The sequence below is a fragment of the Patiria miniata genome, unplaced genomic scaffold, assembly GCF_015706575.1.
Source record: "Patiria miniata isolate m_02_andy unplaced genomic scaffold, ASM1570657v1 HiC_scaffold_3, whole genome shotgun sequence".
NCBI lineage: Eukaryota > Metazoa > Echinodermata > Asteroidea > Valvatida > Asterinidae > Patiria > Patiria miniata.
This window is the reverse complement of record NW_024037069.1, coordinates 29154802-29171932: the sequence shown is the minus strand read 5'-3', so window position 1 is coordinate 29171932 and position 17131 is coordinate 29154802. Positions and strand designations below refer to the sequence as shown.

The window sequence follows — 17131 nt, the reverse complement described above, 5'->3', positions numbered from 1 at the left end:
CGGCTTTTCAATTCGACATTCCTCAACAGGGAGGGAAAAGAATTTATTCAAGTTGCGCTTTGTTCCTTGTCACTCCACGTGGCAACTGTTTGCGGTCAGTTGTAGAGGCTTCGCTTGTTTCATCAGATCTTTTTATTCTCACGAACTCAATAACAACTTACGAAACGAACTTTACTCCGCCAAGGCACCACCAAATGTGTTAAAGGCAGTTCATTTGCTTTTCACGCGCTTGTTCAAAACCTAACCTGTCGAGGTTTCAGATACACTTTTCGAGAAAACAGTGGAAATCAATATGCACAATCTTTTAATCACGAAACACGATTTCGTCAAATAGGTGGGCGCGGGCATACGGATTTTTTGTTTCCTTTTTTTTTTTTTAATTTTTTTTTTTACATTGGCTTATCTAGCTCCCAGACCTATGTTCTTGAAACTAAGTTCAGTTCACATATATTCCCATTCTGCACCGGACAATTTGAAATATACAACAAATGACAATATATAACGAAATATACAATTGCCGGCACATACATTGAGGCATATTCTGGAAGCCGAAGCTTCTATAGAGAATAGAGATGCCTTTAAATAATAACTAATTAAAGAAATACTGAGTGAAATTATGAGACATACAAATCAGACAGACACAACAGATAAACAGATATACAGAATGACCAAACTGACGGATGAGCCCAAACAAACTGCAGTACATGGACATGACATTCAACAAATACGTAATCTGGTAAGAAACAATATTGCTGAAGAAATGAGACAAAGGTAAATATAGTATACAAGATTGAGAATAAGACTTTTAAGAACTGGCCATAAATCTAAGGTTCAAAGCAGAGAAAAAGAGAAAGAAAAAATTCAGAATCTAAGTAGCATAGCAGGAGATGAGTGCGTTCTTGTCGGACTTGAATCCGCCACAGACGATCGAGTCTTTACAGTTGAATAGAGTTCCAAAGGCGAGGACCGTAGAATCTCATATTTTTTTTTTAACTCAATGGTTCTTGAGTCTGGACTCTGGAATGCTGAATGGTAACTCATAGCAACCGATGAAAACTGGTGTGCAAATGAATAGGTTTCGATCGGATGACGTCAGCCCGCCCCCACCTATAGGAACAATTCCCAGCTAAAAAAAAACAATAAGGCTTTGCACTTAGTATCCAAATCGTCAATTTTTTCTCCGATATGCATTCTCAAAACGCCCTTCTTGTGTAAAAGTAAAACGGGATTCTCTCTAATGGGATCGATCTAGTTTCAAATGGAGCACACAATTTTCATGGTTAAAAGTGATTTCTTCAATATTTTTTTCTTCATACTTCAAAACAGTTACACGCAATGTTCGGGAGGGGGGGATTGCAAATGAAGAAGGGACTGCGAAAGTCTATTTTTTTCTAAACATCCTGTGATTTTTATTAGTTCCATTTTACAAACCAAACAAGGTAAAACAATGAAAATATACCAAGAAAAATTTTCAAATAAGTGGACGGATTAATATTTATTACTTAATGCAAAATTTAGGTATACTTTAACTGACATATTTTTCTTTGTTTTGAATAATACCAAATGATGTAAGGACGGTTTGAACAACGTAGAAATTGTTGTAAAATATTGGATTTGGAATGTTTTTGTATGCACCAGCAGTAGAATATTCTTAACCTGAAGTTGGACGGAATGAAAATGATTGAAATGAATGTGAGAATGATGCCATATAAGGAATACATTTATACATTAATGAAGACCATTTCTAGAAATGAAAGGCACACTTCCGTGGTAATTGTATGATAAATCTAGAGGCAGAGTACCAAATAACACAGTAGAATCAACATTAATTAGTCAAAATATTGGAAAACTGTGTCAATATTTACAACTTATAAGTCTTTTACTCTTATTTTTAAAATTCTTATAAACCAGTTTTGATTTAAAGGGAATATACATCATTTGCTTTTGCTGTAATTTTCAGAAATGGATGGAATTGGGGGGTTGGAAATATATAGCAAATATAGTTACACTGACTTTTTTGAGGTTTTGGGTTCGAAAATGCTATAAAAACCAAGAAAAACAATCATTTTCCTGTAGTCTGGTTCCCTGACTCCATTTAAGAAAAAACAGAGCAGTTTACATATATTGGGGAATTGTAAGGTCAGGGAACCAGTCTAGCTGGCTTGTACCCGTTCATAGGTGTGTAATCGATTGCAAACAAGTGCGATGGTCAACTGGGGCCAGTATTTGAAAAAAAGCCAGTTTTTTCCAACGCTGATCGGCCGATCAGCGTTGGAAATTGATACAAAAATACCACTTTTATTGAAAATGACAGTATACCAGGTGCCATGATTTTACAGGATGCTTTACACTGTCATTCACTAACAGTCCAGCAAGGTTTTTCAAAATGATTTGGTAGTTTTATTTTTTGATGTTTGCAAATGTTGTATTTTCCTTTTAATCTGCAAACTAATGAGACATTTTTATATCCAATGGACGGAATAATATTTTACTAGCATATTCATCACTCCCATACAAAATATAATCTAATAAACATAATAAACGAAACTATTTGTATAAGCAAATCCAAATGGTTAAGCAAACCAAATCAACTGATTATATTTAAAGCATAGAAACCTTAGAAACCTAAATTCTATTCAAACAACTGGAAATGTATACATAGTATGCACACTTCAAGTCTAGGGGTGGGGCTACAGAGGGGTGGGGCTACATAGGGGTGGAGCTACAGAGGGGTGTGGCTACAGGGGGAGGGGCTACAGAGGGGTGGGGCTACAGAGGGATGGGGCTACAGAGGGGTGGGGCTACAGAGGGGTGGGGCTACAGAGGAATTGGGCTACAGAGGGGTGGGGCTACAGAGGGGTGGAGCTACAGAGGGGTGGAGCTACAGAGGGGAAGGGTTAAAGAGTGTAGGGGAGGGGCTAATGAGTGTAGGGGAGGAGTCAATGAACATTTGGGAGAAGCAAGGCACTGAAGTGGTTAGGGCTAAACGGAGAGGCTTGCATCGCCTTAGAGGGGCTAAGGAAGGATTGAGGAAGGTTACAGAGGCAAAATACAGGGGCTTGGAGTGAAGGGGAGGGGCTTAGGGATGATGGGAGGAGGGGTAGAGTCACAGAGGGCTGTATGATTGGCTGTCTGATTGACTCAGGACATAATGCTGGTTGCATCGTTGTCAATCAGGATGGTGGTGGTTGCAGCCGCAAAGACTGGGCGCAAATCCTGTAAAGAAAATAAATACAACACATCTTAGAATCAGACACGAGAATGGATAAGAATTGCAATACTGGGTAAAGGTACTTGGTGTGAAAACAAACTACAAGAACTTCAACACAAGTAATTGTCTCTATTCTGATTAAGATTGGAAAAAATGTGGACTTGCCATGCCACATATACAAGCCTCCAGGCCAGCCTCTGGAGAAACCTCAATATAATATGGTTTGTTCCTGTTCCACTGAATGAAGAGGCTGATTAATAGGTTAGGTTTAGCGCAAAAAGGGAACATACATATTTAAATTGTTCCCTGAATTTGCAATGTCACAGAATTGAAATCTAGAATCCACACATATTAGTTGACCCATAAACATCCACACAACAAGTTGACAAGATCATCTATTCCTCAAAAAATGTCTTGTACAAATCTACAGAATGGACCCGCTTAAACAGAAATTACTTCAGCTTAAAAAAAAAAAAAATGAAATTGACAGTTTTAGCCTTTAAAATACCATCCACTTTCTGCAGCTATGTCCACAATTTTAGGGCAATGCGGGTAGTGGCATTACAAAAATCCAGGGTGGTTTGGGGCTTTTCAGCTGGTTTTGGAAATAAAGGGTTTACCGACTTACAGGTGTCTTGTAGCGGTGGCACATGGCCAGGCAATCCTGGATGATAGGGTGATCCACCAGGGTAAAGAACGGCACGGGGCTGAGCTTGTTGTCGCCCAGCTCACGGTAGACGCTGGCCAGCCGCTCCTGGGAGAAGGTATCCTCAGGGTCAGAGGTCACGCTGAACCGGTGGCTGTCGCCCAGGGTGGGGCGGCCGTGGTGTAACACCTGTAAAGGGGTGGGGATGAGACACAATGGATGATAAGTGAAATCATGAATCAATTCACAAGTTGAAACACAAGTCGGTCACAAGTCAAACACAAGTGTCGTGGCCTAGCGGTTAAGAGCACCGGACTCATGCTCTGGTGTTTCAGAGGCAACAGTGGCGTGGGTTCGAGCCCGGGCCCGGACACTTGTGCCCTTAAGCAAGGCACTTAACCATTATTGCTTCGTCCTTTGGATGGGACGTAAAGCCGTAGGTCCCGTGTGTTGTGTAATGCAATACACGTAAAAGAACCCAGTGACACTTATCACTAAGAGAAAGGGTTTGCCCCGGTGTTTCTGGCCTCCTGTATAAACTCTCACGCGGAGCATTTAGGAGAAGAACCAACCAAGAACCAAGAACAAGTCAGTCATAAGTCAAATACGAGTCAAGCACAGGTCAAAGTGAGCCACATCACTAACAATTCTGTCACAAATCGGGCACAAGTCAAATCAAGTTCAAGTAATCTTTATTATATTCAAGTAATCTTTATTAATCTTTATTATATCCCACTGGGGTAAATCATAAGTGAACTCTCAAGTAAGCTAAAAATTAACAGGTAATGATTAATGACAGTGCAATGCCTTTGTCATAGTTCATTTATATAGTTTCTTGCTTGGCTTCAGACTGGATTGATGTGTGATTGACTTATGACTGGACTTGTGATTGACTTGTGATTGACTTGTGAATGACTTGTGATTGACTTGTGATTGACTTGTGATTGACTTGTGATTGACTTGTGATTGTCTTGTGATTGACTTGTGATTGACTTGAGACTGACTTGTGATTGACTTGTGACTGACTTGTGATTGACTTGTGACTGACTTGTGATTGACTTGTGATTGACTTGTGACTGACTTGTGATTGACTTGTGATTGACTTATGATTTGATCTGTGTTGACTTGTGATTGACTTGTGATTGACTTGTGACTGACTTGGAATTGACTTGTGATTGACTTGTGATTGACTTGTGATTGACTTGTGATTGACTTGTGATTGACTTGTGACTGACTTGTGACTGACTTGAGATTGACTTGTGATGAATTGTGAGAACTTTAATGCCTTAGACTTGCACTTTTAAAAAAAAAGTTCTGTGCATGAACTGAATGATGCACTGGAAGAAATGCTATGAGTGCAAAGTCAGAACAATTAGTGCCATTCATTTGTGCTGATGCTGACATCAGAATAACTGGGCAGGCTGTCATCGGGAAGTTTTTTATTGTTCGGCAAATTAGGACCGAGTTATGGGGACTTTCTGCTGTCCCCACAGTGTCTTCGGTCCCCATAGTACCATGGAACAACTCGTGTGTAGTCCCAATAGTTAGGGAACAAGTTTGGGTGTACATGTTCCACATAACCCCCGAGGACCGACACACAAAGAGAGAACAACAGATCCTTTCAGTTCTCGGGTGTTGGGTCTTCTGTTCAAAACGGTCCTTTGTAGTAGGTTCGTGTGTTAGTCTATGGGAGAGTGTTAAATTACAGGGACAAAGGGAAACACAACGCATTGTCCTCGGGAGTATAGTAAAACAAGAGTGTATGCACTGATATAGCACATACTTTTGAAAAATAACCTCACCATGACAAAACACTCACTTTTCAACTTACTGCGAGTGGCTCAAAGTCTGTTTCCAGAATAACAAAAAATGTCCCCACAAAACAAATGAATTCCTTGCCCCCCCCCCAAAGAAACCCATAAAGAGGATTGCTTAGCTAACCTGTACTAAGGCCTTGAGGTCCACGGTAGCATGCAGTGCACTGGATGGTATGCCTTCCTCCGGCGGGCCCAGGCTAGGCTCAACCCTCTTGTCTTGGAGTCGGATCTCGCCACCTGTTATCACCTCCACCACCTAAAGGAGAACAGCCAGTTTTTTTAGTGACTGCGGTTTCTCTGGTTGTGTGAGTCATTTTTTTTAATTCCACACCGGGGAAATAACACAGTTTGCTAGGCATTAAAATTTTCATCAGTACATTTACGTGCCAATTCAAATCAGCTATTACGGAACGCCGCTAAAACGAACACCCCTATACCGAACATTTGGCTATAACAAACACACCTTTGTATAACTATACATATCACTGATGTACAAAAATCGCCATAACAAACGACCCCTATACCAATCAATCTTTTGTACTAAGGCCAAAAAAAAGTCTCAGGTTTCTGGTATGGAGCTTGCCCCAAAAGTGGTGCGGCGACTTTTTTTTTTTCCGTACTTTTTTTTTCTCCAAATGTCGGCTGCAAATGATATTACAGATGACTGTTTGATCCCCTTGAAACTCTTAAAAATATGTCGGCTGATAATGATATTGCAGATGACGCTTCGATCCCCTTAAAAGTCTCAAAAATATCTTCAGGGTGGAGCTTGAGGTGACCTTGAGGTGAGTTCTATGAGGTGAGGCCACTGTAGTTATCTAATGTCAGAGTCTACTTTGGCATGATTTTCCCAAACTGTGTTGTGAATGTTCGACCATTTGAGAACTATTTCTAGCTTTTAGTACTGAAGTGTACTGGTTTATACACATACTTCTTTCATGACGTTGAGCTGATCCAGCTGCTTCTCCTTAGACTCTATCTCCTCCAGCCGGGGGCGGGGCATGTGCTTGCCGGAGGCGATGCTGAGGGCTCGGAACAAGCCGTTCATGGCGTCCTGGTCGATGCTGAAGTACAGGAGCTGTAAACAGTAGAGAGTTTATTACAGATTTGAAAAAAAAATTCTTGTCCTTTCTGGAGCTGATTTTGTAAACAGGCATGCAACTGGGCTTAAGAAAAAATCGAGGAAATTCTTAACCACATAAGACTTTGTACAGTGTTTGATAATTTGCAATGGTATTCATGAGAAGTGAAAAACGAGAAAATCTGAGGATCTGAGGAAAAAATGCATGCCAGTGTAATACGTCTCCTAGAACCCAATCTGATAGTTTGCACTTTATGGGTTATTTTTTAAAAAAAATTGGGGGGGGGGAGGGGAGGGGAAGGGTAGTCATGGCCCTGGAGGGACCAATCTTTGGAAAAGACAACTTTCCATTTTGTTTTTCAACAATTTTGTTTTTTGGTAAATAATAAAAAAATGAATAAATACATGTAATAAATAAAAAGCAATAGTTCTCATATCATTATAAATTTTTTTTAAAAAAAGTTGATGCGATTTGTCAAAAATACATTCGCCTTGGCTAATGGAAGGAAAATAGATTTTTTTAAGCAATTTGCACCCTGAACTACATTGTATTACAATGTATTTTTTATTCCCATTACAATGATATTTTCGAAAACTTGTTTTGCCTGACCAATTTTCTTGGACTTGTTTTAAGCACTTACCATGTTTGTGTAGTCCACCACTGGAGGCTGCACGGCGTGATCAGCAAAGTTGTCAAAGAACAGCTTCTGGACGTGGGTGACACGGTCGTACGGCAGCGGCTTGCTGGGGTCGTCGGGCACCGGGGGCGAGGGGTCGGTGGTGTACCACAGGGGGACCTATGGAAGGGGGAAGGGAGAAGATACAACTACTGAATATACTGGTACTGCTCATGTTTTGTCTGTAGGGAAATACGGGGCCTTTGCGAGTAAATTTCAGGAACAGTCACATGTTGCAAAGCGGCTTTTCCGCGATACCCCTGCTTTTTTTTTTTTGCGACCTGAGCTGTCCTGATTTTTTAGCCTCGAGTCTTGTGCATCTTTTCATACTAAAAACATAAAATTCGGACCACGGGTAGCCGCGCAGCGGAAACTTTTCCGGCGATACGCGCCATGAAAACTGAATTTCCCCATATACGTAGTGTACACAAAGCAGAATTGGCATTGGTGCATATGAATAATTAATTAGGCATAATTCCAAAACACTTTGACCTATAGTCATGAAATTTCTTGGGTATGTTCGTATTAAGTTGTTCTATGCATGTACCAAATTTCATAATTTTTGTCACTTGATGGCCGAGATCTGAAACTAGACTGGTCAACTAGACTAGTCCAACTACTGTTGACTCGACAAGGTTTTGGCGGAAAGTCAGTCTATTATACAAATATTGAGTGGCTCAGAGTGAAATGGGAGGAATATTATCGCAAGGTAAAATCTGGACTTTTCCATTTCACGAGGCGAAGCCGAGTGAACTGTAAAAGTCCAGATTTTACCGAGCGATAATATTCCGTCCATTCACAATTTAAAGCCACTCAATATTTGTTTTATATAACTGACATACAGATCCTTGTCATTTGATATATTTGAACTTTTATTTCAATATAAAATTGGTGGACAATGTATTTCTCTCTTCCAAACCACCCCTTCACGAAAATGTTTGAACCCAACTCTGTAGCGCTGGCTCTTTGAAACAATACACAACATGCGCAACGCTGAATGCATTTGCACACAAATACTGCGTCATGGAACAAGAATGATCATAAGTGTTGAATAGTATTTCCCATTTTCCATGGGCAAATGGGACTTTTGGAGCCTGGGAACAGAGGTTGGATGGATGGAGGACAAGTATGATTAGAAATAAAATAATGCTTGATAAATCGAGGCAGTACCCACCTGTTCAAACTGTTCCCTGGTGACGGTTCCCATATTCAGGGTGTCCATGGCCCTGAATCCCTGCAAGGCGTCCAGGAGCTGTGCCTGGGAGGGCTGGGGCCAGGGCTGGGCTACCTGCAGCATGAAGGTGCGCCAGTCCACGTACTCGCAGTCTGGGGACAGGATGGCGGCTAGCTGCTCCAACTAGGGACAAACAAGGGAGGAAAATAATGAGAGACATAAATTAAGAAAAGATGAAAAAATGAAGACAATTTGGGCTTGTGATTGCAGGAAAACCCCCAAGTTTAGGAAACCCTGAGAAATATAAGTAAGAATTGAAAACTAAAAAACATGGACAAGTACTGAGGAAGACTCTCTCCTTACTTCCCACTTACAAGAAGTCTATTAAAGACTCAAGGAATTTGATGTATGAGGACCTATTCCTTCATGGGCGAAACTACTTTTAGGCCAAACAAAAAAATACCTCGGTCTCTGGTCAGCGCGCGCGTCGATTTTAATCATGCGCATCAACCTTTTTTTTCTTCTTCAAATTAACACGGAAGCTACAACTGCGCCCTCTATTGCCGCACCTCCTCAAATTTTTGTACCAAGGAGCACCAAGGAATGGGGAAATTGCACCAAGGCAAATGATAAAGGGCACCAAGGCAAATTATGGAGGACACAAATGTATAATGAGGACACAAAAAAACAAAATAGTACCCACCTTGTCTGTACAATACAAGCTTGAAAAAAACAAACAAACCGCGTCGCCGCATCAATTCCGGAACTTCGGTCTGACCAGAGACCGACTATTTTTTTTTTGGCCTTATAGACACAACTACTTTCCATATAATAATTACCGGCAATGGGTCATTAGGGAGACCTTCCCATTGACTTGTGCACACAATTTCTTCCAACTTAAATGTGCCCTGACCCAAATTTCCCTTGACATTTTTCCACGAATTTCGGTTTTTTACTACTTAGACCATGAGCAACAAATATAACCTAATTGCGACGGCAAAATGTTGCCTCTAAAGGGGGGCTGTGCCATTAGGGAGACAGTTATGTGTCTCCCTAAAAGCCGGTGTCTCCCTTTTATCAAAAAAATAACGATAAGGTGTCTCCCTAATGATACATTTAGTAACATAACTATTTGCTTATACATGTATCATGTATATCAGTTGCGTATAATGACAAGCTGTGTTTAGGCTGTCATATTCTTAAAATAAATGTGCGAGTTCATTTTAAAAAAAATATAATCTCTAAAGGAAACATGAAAAGAAGTGCACAGAATTCTTGTCCTACCTGATTCAAGTTCAGACCCATCCAGTTATCTGGCAGTGCTTCAGTGCCATGCTGTAAGACAAACACAAACCAACTTCATAAATACATTTTTAAATGAACATAATAGCTCTTTTCTTCATGAGTAGTGAGTCCTTCCGTTTTAGGTAGAAAGGTAATGTGGTAAAACTTGGAATTCTTTCAATGTTCTACAAGAATATGACGATTTCCAACTGTGAAGACAAGCTGGTATGCTAAGTACTGATAAATTACTGAAGGTGGGTTATATCGGCATAAGGATATAAGACCATTCCGTGGTTGGAGGTTGCTGACACAAGACTTGCCATGAATCCAATTTAGAAATGAACAGTGCGCAATAAGCCTTGGGAATTCAACTTTGAATGCACAATAGTGTCATTCAAAACCATAGTTGGAGGTTGCTGACACAAGACTTGCCATGAATCCAATTCAGAAATGAACAGTGCGCAATTAGCCTTGGGAATTCAACTTTGAATGCACAAGTGTCATTCAAAGCCATAGTTGGAGGTTGCTGACACAAGACTTGCCATGAATCCAATTTAGAAATGAACAGTGCGCAATAAGCCTTAGGAATTCAACTTTGAATGCACGAGTGTCATTCAAAACCATAGTTGGAGGTTGCTGACACAAGACTTGCCATGAATCCAATTTAGAAATGAACAGTGCGCAATAAGCCTTGGGAATTCAACTTTGAATGCACAAGTGTCATTCAAAACCATAGTTGGAGGTTGCTGACACAAGACTTGCCATGAATCCAATTTAGAAATGAACAGTGCGCAATAAGCCTTGGGAATTCAACTTTGAATGCACAAGTGTCATTCAAAACCATAGTTGGAGGTTGCTGACACAAGACTTGCCATGAATCCAATTTAGATATGAACAGTGTGCAATTAGCCTGGGGAATTCAAATCTGCATGCACAAGTGTCATTCAAAACCTCAGGATTCCAGACCACATTCAAATTAAGGCTGTATTTGAATAAGTTGACAATGGCTAGCAATAATACATGCACCTATGGAAAGGGTTAAAGCCACTTCCCATAGACGCGTGTGTTACAGCTAGCCATAGTCAAGTATTTCTGATGCAGCCATATGACAAGGGTACATTTAGTGTGGGGAATTCAAATTTGAATGCACAGTGTCAAACAAAACCTCTGGATACAACATCCTGTTCAAATAAAGCTTATTGGCATTTTCTAATTTTTATGTAGACTTTTCTTTTTTTCTGGAATGGCCAGAATTTTTACCGTGAGTGCAGTCATGTCTGACAGGGTGTCCACGAATCCCTTATTGGAGATGAAGCCCGAGGGTGCCGAACAAACAAACTGCTGATGCAACACTCTCATCTGGTCGACGGTGAAGGTATCAGGTTGGGCTATCTCGGTGGGGGACGGCCGGGGTGGGGGGCTCGGGGTACGGAACACCTTGACTTCCTAATGAAAAAAAAAAGCGGGAAAAAGGTCAATAAAGTTTTTGTTTTATGGTTTGTTTTTAATAGATGACCTTATGTAGTAGTAACATTTATTTCAATGAGGTCATTCATTACAATTATGTCACTAGTATGTCTTAAAGGTAGAGTAGATCATTTGTCATTTGTGCATTTTATTTCATTCAAAGCAACAAAAGTGCTCAAAATCTAAAGAAGGGTGCTTTACAACTGACCTGATGAAGTTTTAGCTCAGTGAGTGCTGTATATTCCGAGAAAACAATATTCTAGGATCTCAATTTCAATTCAAAAGTTGCCTAGTTATATTTTGAATTGCACCCGAAATCAGCATCCGGAATACGTTCTCATTCAGCCGACAGCAGCTATGCGATGTTATGCACTGAAGCAACGAATAATAGCAACCACACACGAGTGTGCGTCGTGTCAACGCTTGCGCACACATATTCATGGATTCACCCAATTACAAACCAACTACAAACAGAAAACTTTCTAAAAAAACGTCACTTGACTCGGCTTTGGAAATGACCTTTTTTTTTTACTTCAAAATGACAGCATGCCAGAAGGAATAATTTCACAGGGAGTCTAGTATCATTAAGATCTTTAAACCAAGTAAGCTTTTTAACAATAATTTGGTCAGATACTTTTTGGTAGATGCATTTGGCACCTTTATTCCCCCCAAAGTCAGTGGGCAATGGTTTGTAAATCTTTGGTGCATTTTTTTTTACTAATTAAATTCCAAAGAACACTCTCCGAGTATGCTTTTAGGGTTATTTCAAGGACACACATTTTTTTTCTTCAAATGCACCAAAGAGCGACGCACATGTATTGTGTGCGCAAAAGTCCACAGATAATCAGTCACTTTGTGTAGTGCGGCAAAACTATCAATTTTCTGTTTACCTTGTTGACTATGAAGTCATCTTGAAGGGAGACTAGCTCTGGTTGGACCTTCTCTTTCTTCTCAATGTTCTCTCCGAGTACCTCAGCCAGCGTGTCAATGCTGGAAAAAAATAACAAATGCAAGGACTTAAACAATGAGTTACTCATTGCATTCCGGAAAAAGACAGGGCCAAAAATCACAGAGAATAGTGCTTAAGCCCCGGAAGAGAAGGTTTTATCTTGGCCGACCATCCAGGAACCCCGGAGTTGACTCACCTGTCCATCTCTTGTTGGAAGCGGCCTCCCAGCCAGTCATCCATGTCCTTGTAGACCTCCTCTGCTTTAGCCTTCAGCTCTTGGAGGACGGCGATGGCGTGAGTCTTGGTCAGCTCCATGCGCATCTTCAAACCACCCTCTGCAATAGACACACACACGCACACTTAGCATATGGGGTTTATGGGGTACCACTTTTGTTCGACCCTAATCCCCTTCTTTTGTTCTCCTTTGTCATGTTTGTCCCCTTAGAAATCTCAAAACACATAGCGTTAGGGCTATGGGGCACTTCAATTTCTAAAGACAGACTTGCAGTGTACTATTGTCCCTATTGTTGCCCTTTGTTCCCGGTACCCCATAAGTGCCAATATGTAAGTGCACACTAGCACGTTTGTTTATGGTGTAAATCAAGGTTTTTCTTTTGTTCCTCTTCCCTTTTCCTTTGTTTGTACTTTTTTAGCAACAGCTCTCATTTGTTTTGTACCTGTCCTCGATTCACCGATGAGATAGGAGGGTGTTATTGGGGAGCATCTTGTACTGACCTTCATGTGAGATGGCTGCCAGGTATTCTTGCTTCATCCTGTCTCTCAACTCCTTCTTAGCTCTCTCTTCCGGGGTGTCTTCAGTTGCTAATTTGCAAAAAGAGAGGCAGTTGTTTAACCCATTTCTTCCATGTCATCACACCACTATCAAAGGTACATTTACTTGTCTAGTCCTACAACCACAAGATAAATCCCTTTCACTTACTAATTCACTGAAGGAAACTCAATTTAAACATTAAATTGAGACCCAAAATCGGATAGCGAAACGTTCAGCATTATGGTAACAGGTTAGTAAAAATTTAGATTTTGTTTTGAAGGCTTTCCAGCACTTAATGTTTCGGTATCTTCAAAACTTTCTCGGTGCAAGGGGCTACAGTTTTATACAAACAGGAGTTTGTGACATCCTGTTTATTTTTTTGCACAGCAGATTTGCATAGGTCGAACACATTTTAACTCTAGCAGAATTTTGCTGTGAATGTTTTATGCCGTCAAATTCACTTCACATTTGCATTCACATCAAGCGTGAGCCGGTCTGAACTCTGTAAACAAAGTTCCAGCTTCTTACCCGGCGGTGGTGTAGGCGGAGGCGTTGGAGTAGCCGTCTTCTTTCCCTTCTTGGGCGACTTCTTCCCCACGGGTGACTTCTTGCCGCTGGGGGATTTCTTCCCGCCGGCCGGGGACCGTTTGCCCGAGGGGGACTTGCTCTTGCTGCGTTTCTTGCCGGGCTTCTTGGCGGCTCCTTTCTCTTTCTCCTTGTAATTCTCGGCCTCGCGGAGCTTCTCGGCTTCGTCCTCGGCATCGCGGGCTGCTAGCTCTGCCGCTGTCTGGTTTGGTGACGTTAACAAAAAATGTTCAAATCAAGATCCGGCTTCTGGTAGAATATATGTTCAAATCAAGATCCGGCTTTTGGTATTATACTGTGGGCTTCCCAAACCCTTTAATATGTGGCCTTTTCAAACTATTTTTGTGCCTAACCATTTTAAAGTTAATGGGTCCAATGTGGGTCAACCTGTGTTGGATAAAGCGCGTGTGCCCACAGGGTTCGACCTTAACTTATTTTGTTTCACTAGCCATCCCAGCTACTGAAACAGACTCTTAACTAGCCTGCGGGCATTTTCACTAGCTCGCATGTTTTTCGCTTATAGAGTGTCTCATAAACAACAATGTACATACATCTAAAACGTGTACGTGAGGAAATCTTGCCAGTGTTTTTAATAAACAGATCTGATAATTTAGTCCTAAACAGTTTATAAAATTAGACACACATTAAATACAGGTTTGCTTTCTGAATTTAAATTAATTTTTTTCCTGTCCTTTCATCTTTGCCATAGCCCAATAATTTTTGACCCGCCAACTGGGCTACTTAAGGAGTGGTTTGACTAGCTGCTGTTTTGACCAGCATTTGGTTAGCGGGCTACCGCTTAAGTCGCACCCTGGTGCCCACCATTCACACTTTTACAAAATTTGCTTTAGCACAAAAACGTCTTGCTTAATAATAAAATCAAGTTACCGGCCAAAACTCCATGCGATTGTTATGCTATTAAAGTAAACAACAGCTAAATACCAGTCACAAGCAATGTACATCACATGGAGTTTTGGCCGGTAACCTAATTTTACTAAGCAATGTTTTTTCGTGCTTAAGCAAATTTTGTGCTTAAGCAGCTCTATGAAATTGAGCCCTGGGGCCAATTTCATAGAGCTGCTTAAGCACAAAATTTGCTTAAGCACAAAAACGTCTTGCTTAATAAAATCAGGTTACCGGCCAAAACTCCATGTGATTGTTATGCTAAGTAAACAACAGCTAAATACCAGTCACAAGCAATGTACATCACATGGAGTTTTGGCCGGTAACCTAATTTTACTAAGCAATGTTTTTTCGTGCTTAAGCAAATTTTCTGCTTAAGCAGCTCTATGACATTGAGCCCTGGCCTGGACACGGGTCAGGATGAATTTTTGGCTCACTACCAGGGCCAAGTTTTCACCATGTAGAGAATCGGACAAGAATAGAAGCCTTTTGGTGAAAATGGCTGCGAAAAATCTCATGGTTCGACCCAAGTCCAACATGGAGATTTTGGGCAGTGTGAAAAGGCCTATAGATCCATCAATATCCACTATACAGACTTTTTAAAGATGTCTCTTGTTAAATCCAACAATATCCCACAACAGCCAAGTGCGACAAGTTCTGACAGAAACTGCACATTGGATCTTGTTGGATTCAGTGCAGTTAGGGTTAGGATTAAAAACCAAGCATATACACCACAAAAAAGTTGATTTTACTTAAATTATAGCATTAAACCTAAACCGTTTGAGAACTCAACCCATCAAACCCCTACAGCATGTTTTGTTGGAATCTGTCAGGATGGGTACAGTACCCCTATAAACTGACAGTCTTTTACATTGGGTTGGCACACCTCCAGAATCAACATCAGAAATATGTGTGTGCAGTTTCCCATGTGGTTTTGGAATTTGCCAGGATGGGTATGGTTTCGAGTAAATCATGCTAGGGAGTTAGGTTAATATCTTTGCTTGAGGGGCAGAAACCATTTCGATTTCACTCAGTGCATTATCATAATTTTGTTGTTAGATTTGTGCCACTCCAATGAAAAGAAAAACTGACACACGGTGCTAAGAAGTGATGAAGTAACCGATGCGGTGCTCCCCACTTACCATGCAAGCCCTGGAAAAACCTTCCGACTGATTTAGCAACAAAAATGGAGGAAACATTTTTTGGAGTTACTGTTAAATTTTTTTGGGGGTGAAGAATTAATTGACAACTCAAGTTAACATGAATCTGTCAGTTTACAAATGCCGTATTAAGCAGAAGTTGAAATATACAATGGAACTGTTTAATTAATTGAAATAAATTTGATGTGTCTTGTGTTCATGAAAACAAACGACAAATATTTAAGTGTTACTTACCATCTCGGATATTTTCATCATCCCAAATTGGAAGGCATCAAAGATTAACTGCAAAGTATAGAAAAATATAGATTTATAAGTATAGCCCTGTCCGCACTGGACTTTTTTTGGTCAAACTAACCGAGACTATGGGTACTTTTCCCATTTTAAGTCCAGTGCGGACAGCCTAGGACGTTTTCCTCTCGGTTACTTTACCTGAGTCCAGCGGTTACTTTTACTGGCCAACTGCTGCCCAGGAAAACTTCCCACGCGCCCAGGAAAACTGACCAGGTCACTTTTCCCGAGATGATAAGTCCAGTGCGGACAGTGCGAGTTGGTAAAAGCGGCTCAGGAAAGCGTACATCCGGCCCGAGCGCCCTGTTATGCATACAGGGACCGCACGAACCTGCACGTGCAGTGGCCGAACATTTTGTAGAAACACGCTGCGGTGTATCATCAAGTCCGAGCGGTAAAATCTCGTTAAAATATATATTTCAACGGACAAATACATACACAGAGAAGAGAGATCACGTTCTGAGAATTAATTTGCGGAAATTCTCTTTCTCCACCGATGTATGTTATTTTCTACGATCCAAATTTGCCCTGATAAGCTACTGTAGTCATGCACGGAACATCATGGTCCGGTACCGTACGTAGGCCGTAGTCACTGGTTCCTGGCCCACATCATAGCTTCGATTCTGTAAGCATGCGATGGGAACCAACGAATACTGATGGCACTGCTGCCGCACGGAACATCGTTCAGCGGCATGGCTTCGAAGACATGCGTCAGAATTATAGGCCTTTTCGTCAAGATTTAGCGTGTCAAGATGAAATAATATCGTGTAAACGATTATGTTGTGCATGCAAATGGCGTGTGTAATATTACTGTGCGTATCGGCGGCTGAAAATGTGATCGCCAATTTGTTTTCTGTGTACGGTGAGTCATTATACTGACACTGTGACAGCTCGGTTACTTCTCCCACGCGGTCAGGGTAAATTTTCCCATGTCGAAAGTCCAAGTGCGGACAGTGGTCACATTTGACCATTTCTCATTTTACCATCGTCTCGGTAAAACCTTCCAAAAAAAAGTCCAGTGCGGACACGGCTCAAGACGTCAACAGATAAGTGCTACAATTTTGCATCGTGTGAGTCTGGAAAAAAAAGTGTGAATATCGGTTCATACTGGTGCGAA

General features: G+C 41.0%; 1 protein-coding gene across 2 annotated transcripts in view; it reads right to left on the bottom strand.

The window, feature by feature from the left end:
* Positions 1–2445: 2445 nt before the first annotated feature.
* Positions 2446–17131, bottom strand: part of LOC119737048 (sperm flagellar protein 2-like) — a 51068-nt gene continuing 36382 nt past the window's right edge. Inside the window, exons 27-40 of one of the 2 annotated variants that reach the window (XM_038211119.1) lie at positions 15961–16008; positions 15709–15735; positions 13607–13865; positions 13042–13128; positions 12503–12641; positions 12248–12347; positions 11151–11336; positions 9891–9941; positions 8607–8789; positions 7397–7552; positions 6606–6752; positions 5799–5930; positions 3840–4046; positions 2446–3216 (exon numbers count right to left, since the gene is read on the bottom strand). In XM_038211119.1, coding sequence (XP_038067047.1) covers positions 3142–3216; positions 3840–4046; positions 5799–5930; positions 6606–6752; positions 7397–7552; positions 8607–8789; positions 9891–9941; positions 11151–11336; positions 12248–12347; positions 12503–12641; positions 13042–13128; positions 13607–13865; positions 15709–15735; positions 15961–16008 — 1797 coding nt within the window. In that variant the 3' untranslated portion in view covers positions 2446–3141. The remainder of the gene's footprint in view (positions 3217–3839; positions 4047–5798; positions 5931–6605; positions 6753–7396; positions 7553–8606; positions 8790–9890; positions 9942–11150; positions 11337–12247; positions 12348–12502; positions 12642–13041; positions 13129–13606; positions 13866–15708; positions 15736–15960; positions 16009–17131) is intronic. The other variant, XM_038211120.1, reaches the window with a different exon arrangement.